This window comes from Monopterus albus, unplaced genomic scaffold, assembly GCF_001952655.1.
Source record: "Monopterus albus unplaced genomic scaffold, M_albus_1.0 scaffold305.1, whole genome shotgun sequence".
NCBI lineage: Eukaryota > Metazoa > Chordata > Actinopteri > Synbranchiformes > Synbranchidae > Monopterus > Monopterus albus.
Genome location: NW_018128185.1, coordinates 534,343 through 540,222, shown reverse-complemented (window position 1 = coordinate 540,222; position 5,880 = coordinate 534,343). Strand labels below are relative to the sequence as shown.

Here is a 5,880-nt window from a genome sequence, read left to right as displayed (position 1 = left end):
ATCTTCTTAGTCACATTTGCATTCCACCTCAAAGATCAGGCCCTATGTGGTGAAGAAAATATTCTTTAAACAAACCCAGCCTGTGCAGAGTTTAATTATTTTCCTAATGCTGTTATCTAATCCCTTCTTTCTTCTTCTTAGACTCACAGGTGCCACCAGAGGGGGTTTCAGTCAATGTCAGTAATGGTTGCCTGTCACCTGACAAAAAGCAGCAGATAGCCTTCAAGACTGTGCCCCGTCCACTTTCACCTGACAGCCCAGAGATCATCAATGAGTTGCAGCACTACACAGGTGGCACAGGAGCTGGCTCCACCGCAGGCCCAGGTGCTCAGCCAGAGAGGGCAGCAGAGACCAACATCAACAGCCTGCCCCCCACCAAACTGGTTCAAACCAATAGCAGCAGTGGGAGCAGTTTTCCCAGTGCAAATATGAGCCACCACGATGCCTCTGTGACTCATAGAATCCAGCTCAACACGGATGCCACTGTTGCCCAAGACCTGAGAACAGGCTCCAAACGCAAAGCCTCCACCCCGTCTTTGGATGAGCGGCCCAGCAAACAGTCCAATGCGGGAAAACACTCCTCAGCCCTAGTGGCCTCACAAGGCTTCCCCTTCAGCGGGGGCTATGGCCTCCCTCCTTTGGGCCTCAACCCTGCTATGTTGGGTGGGTTACTGGGACACCCACTCCTCATAGGGACAGGTTCGCCTTACTTCCAGCCCCCCCATACTCAAATGGCTGACCCCAGTTACATGTACCCAGATCTGTTTGGCTTTGGTGCAGGCAACTCAGTCCCCACATCCTCTTGCTCCACCTCACTGACAACAACCATCGCTACTGCTGTGTCATCTGCTTCCTCATCATCATTTTCTACATCAGTCAAAGCTTCCAGTTCAGTTCCAGGAGCTATGCCACCATTTATGCTGAGCCCCAGCATGGCAGGCATGGCCGGGATGCTCACGCCAGGCTTCTCCCTCTCATACAGCCAGTCTCTGGCAAGCCTCTACACAGGGTCAATGCTCCCTGTTGGGCTGCCGGGTCCAGCTGCCACTCCTGGTCCAGCCGGAGCCAGCTTCCTGTCCCAGTTCCCTCCTGCTGCTGTCATCATCTCCTCCTCTTCTTCTCCTTCCTCCTTCTCCCCCTCAGCACGATCTGAGGGCCACCGAGCCCCAGCAGTGGTGAATGGCGGGAATGTTAGTAGTGCCAGCAACTCAGATGACGACGATGATGTAATTGAGGTGAGGGCACAGTGATAGATGATTGATATAGTTACTTGAGAAAACTTGATTCAGTTTAATAATCATCAAAATAGGATAACATCCTATTTGTCAGGATAAAGGCCTTAGAGGGCCTGTGGCCAAGGCCATGGGGGAAATGGACAGAAAATGATTACAGTAAAGACAGCTGAGCCCCTGTTTAAGTTTCTTATGTTCGTCTCTACTGCTTTGGAGCAACAGTATAAACAGGGACAGAACACAGACTGGACACAAAACTATAAATCTTTATGCTGAGTATCTAAAGATGAAGCCTGACAAAGAAAAAAGCTCCAGAGGGGAGAAGAAAATGAAAGTAGGACTGGGCTGCAGGGTTTTTTTTTTTTAATCTAATACTGGCATTGAAATACTATCACTGGACTTAGTACTGCTGAGAGTGGGCCTGCAGTAACCGCTATTGGCCGCTAGCTGTACTGTCAACCGTAGAGATTCTAGTTCTGCAGCTTTGCTAAACATCAAGACTCTTTTGCATTGTTCAGCTAATTAAAAAGACAACTTTAGGGAGGAGTTCCTTACATCAAAGGATTTAATAGTTGAGTTAGGTGGTAGTAACATCTCTTAGATATCAGTAACTAAGATGGTTTGTCACTTGTCAACTATTGCTAATCAATGTTTCTTGAAATGATCAAAGTAAAAGGTTAAAAGATCCAACCAGGACTTTTCAAAACCATTTTGACTGAATTGAATAATTCACTGCCAGGACAGGGGTACTGTGCATTTTTGTTCTTGAACAAAACCATGAAACAGGCTCATTTTGAGTTATTGAAGCAGAGGCTGAGGCTTGTCGAGGAGAATGTTTACTGAAACCTTAAAACTCTAATGAAAGAATGTATGCTTAATGAAATGCCTTTAAACCAGGCCTTTTTGAAGACTTCTTTTGTTTAGGCATCAGATGTGGGAAGATCTATTTTTTCTTTTTTGTGTGTATTTTATATTTATGTAATCTCTTACTTTTTAAAGAAAACCATTGCCTAAAAACAGCCAGGTGAAAATGAGAAAAAAAAAAAACCTGTGTTCTGATGAGGTGTCCTCCTTGTAGCGGAGAAACAGCCAACAGAAGATGCCTTTTTGCCTCTATCTTTCTGAATGTTAACTGTGAGAGAGGAGAGGTAATGAGAGACACCGCAGCTCTCTGAATCTCACCCACAGTCTTACTGTAGCCTAGCAAAAAATGATGCAAAACGCTCACTCAAGCCGATATACAGTATGTATTCATACAACCCTAGAGGAATTGAGCTCGCAGAGGTTTCGATTTGCTAGTGTCATTACCGTGTTTGTATCTGTGTGTTTAAAAAAAAAAAAAAAACTAGAAATTTGTGTCATTCGTTCTGACACAAATTGGACCTCTGCTTTGCTGCTTTTCTTTGTTTCCCCTCTCTCATCTCATTTTGTGAATGGAGGTCATTGTGAAACCAAACCAGTTTTTTGTTTTTTTGTTTATTTTTAACACCAGTGGTGTAGCTTTGCCAAAAACGTGAGGTACACAAGCACATAAGCAACCTCCATTGAAGAGGATTATGTTTTAAGAGACCAAGTAGTGTCAATGTGAAATCCACAGCAGCAACGCGCTCTCTCAGCATCCTCACAACCACAGTTGAGAAGTACATATCCCTCTCTCCATGTGACCTTGCAGGTAACACTACACTGTAAAACAGACACAAATCTGTATGCATCTGTAGATTGGTTTAATGCTGGAAAAGCTTCATCATGTGACCAAGTTCCCTTTAGAATAACTGTAAACCATTGTTCTGCTGTTCCAGTTAATCCCCTCTGATCACACAGATTGATCCATTACGTTCTGAACTGTCCTTCTATGGAAAATCTTCTCCTCCAAAATGGCTGCAGCAAGAGCTTTAAAAACCAGCAGCTCGTTTGCCAAAAGCAAAACTCTTAACATCATTTAGCAAAGACTAAGCATTTGCTGCCATTTCTCTTCCATGTGTTTGTTCTTAATACTGAAATTGTTAGTTTACTTTCATTTCTGTTCTCCTATTTTTATAATGTTTGAATTTATCAAATTTATTTATTTATGATGGTGCATATTTATTCATTTGTAATTTTTGTACTTTTTTGTTTCCTTTTTTGTTGTTTTCTTTATCTTGTTTGTAAACGTTTAATGGTCATATTACTGTTGCTGTTACTGCAGGTGGCGGTGATCTGCCGGTCTGACCCAGTACATGTGAACTTGTGCAGAACGTGGATGTGAACTAACTGATTAGTGTATTTCTGTGCACTTTAATATCCAGGATAGCATATTTGAGAGGGATTGAGTAAATATGTCCAATTTAGCATAAGTCATTTGGGTTCTTGATAATGAGATTGATTGCTTCATGAGAACATCCTACAGTTGTGGTACATGTCTACGTATATTATCTGAATAATATGAGCTATTTGTTTGCATGTAAATCAAGCTCACTCACAAGTGATGGGTCAGAAACCAAGGCAATCTAACCACTCATGAACTGAAAAATATATCAAGTGCTTTTCCTCCCCTTTTTTGTCAGTCCTTACCATATAATCAGAAATATCTGTGTGTAGCTGGTATGATGGCAAAAGAGTGTTTCCTCAGTGCTAAACTGTTGAGTTGTCAGCTTGGCGTTTGCTGCGCTGACTGACTGCTCTTTTATTTCACAGCTTTCTACTTGAATTTACATATTTATTTAAACAAATTGATTTGGTTGGACAAGCCAAGCCGACTGTCTGAATTCCATTTTAGCTGAGGAGATGATTAAAGCTGCTGTCTTTGAGGACTGGCTCTAGTCAAAGCCTGTGGTGTAGTTTATTGATGGATAATGTGTATGACCTTGGATTACACTTAGATACTCTTTTTTTTGTTTTGTTTTCTTTTTTGTCTTTTTCATTTTGTAAATAAAAAGAAACGTGTTCGAAATAATACTTTTCCTAATTTCTTTGTATTGATATTAGTATCTTATGTACCATCTTCCTTCCTTGTCTCTCCCTCGCACACACAAATACACACACAGGCAAAAGAACAGCTGTAAAGTCCAAAACAACTGTGCACTCCTTCAGCTTTAGTCACGTGACAAGAACATAACTTGCTCTCAGCTGTGTGAAATATAGGCAATCACATACTTGCACACTTTCATCTTCTGTATATTGTAGTTGTCTTGAAGTAACTGAATTTTTGCATGCATATTGTATTGTGTTAATACAGGTGTAATATCAGCTGAGTGAGACTTAAACAGAAAGAGGTTTAGGAGAGAAAATTCACCCAAAAAAGCCCTTAAACTCTTGGAGAAAACCGCAACCACACTGTATATATAGAACTTATCTACTCTTACAATATGATAGAATATAGTAAAGACAAAAGTGGACATTTCAGAAACTACTTTTTTTTATCAGCGGAACACACAATAATTAAGTGCCGAGCTGTATTTAGTTGTTGTTTTACAGTTTTTGCACTCTCATACCTGTCAGTACAATCAGCATTCTTGCTTTTGGCAGTGTCACACTGTTCATGGAGGGTGAAGTCTGGCTTTGGTTTGTACTGGCACACTTTCTGCATCCTAAATAGTCGCCAGCAGAGTTGGATTGTGCGTGAGACCTCGACAGACAAACAGGTGTTTACGCAGTTTGAAGTTATGTTGTCAGATTAAAAGCCTTAAGGCAGAAGCCAAAGATTTGTCTGCCAATGAATCACAAAATTCATCAGCCTTTATTCTGCAGGGTTTTGTTTAGTTTTTGGCTTGTTGGTTGTGTCATATGGATGCTCTGAGCTCCATTTTGAATAAAAGTATCTGTTTCTTATTATTCGTGTTCTGTGTACAATTTGTACCCATTATCATCTTAGAAGTACAAAGTTAGAATCAAACTGTCAAATTTATAAGGCAGACTACTTTAAGTTATTAAATCCTGAACAGAACAGCAAGCTGGTTATGTAGCCTAAATTGATTTTTGGAGTGCATGGCTCTCCAAGTTATGTACAAAGGTGTTGTATGTGAATGCTTAATTTTGAGAAATTGCACAGCATGTACCATGAAGCACAATGAATATCACTGCATACTTCTCTTGGAATTTTTAATTTTTATCTATAGTGATGCCAGTGATCTTTGTCTTTCTGTTTCTGTAAACTTTGAATGAAGATTGCTTCTTAGTCTGTGTCCTTGTTTCATGTTTTCTTGTTACAACTATCTGTATGTGATTTTGTGTCTGTATGTGCGTGTGTGTAAATGTGATGTGAGACCTTATTGTTAAAAATAAAATGAATGTATCTGGGCTATTTTGTCTTATTTGCTGAATTATCAGAGTATAATTTTGTTAAGGAATCCCATAAGGAATAACTTAAGTTTTTTCATGTGCACATTACCCATTTTAAAGTGAACAATAATATTTCTATTTTAAATTTATAAAATAAATATAAAAAACTAAACTATTTTCACTCTACCACAGACCAGAACAAATTTTCTGAGACTTGAAGGATCACTGCCAAGATGGACTTAAGCGGTTCTTTCTGGGGGAACATGGTGGCTCCACACCACTACTTTGGTTTTTTTTTTGCCTTTAATCTGTCACATTACTACTACTACTACTACTACACATGTACACGCATCATGTAAGTCCCCATGATGAATGAAACAAAAGTATATAT

At 40.1% G+C, this 5,880-nt stretch overlaps 1 protein-coding gene across 1 annotated transcript in view; it reads left to right on the top strand.

Annotated features, from left to right (window-relative positions):
- LOC109973782 (helicase ARIP4-like) overlaps positions 1 to 1,250 on the top strand; it is a 59,459-nt gene extending 58,209 nt beyond the window's left edge. The window contains exons 23-24 of the mRNA XM_020623594.1: positions 142 to 1,053; positions 1,144 to 1,250. Of these exons, the coding sequence (XP_020479250.1) occupies positions 142 to 1,053; positions 1,144 to 1,250 (1,019 nt within the window). The remainder of the gene's footprint in view (positions 1 to 141; positions 1,054 to 1,143) is intronic.
- Positions 1,251 to 5,880: the final 4,630 nt, after the last annotated feature.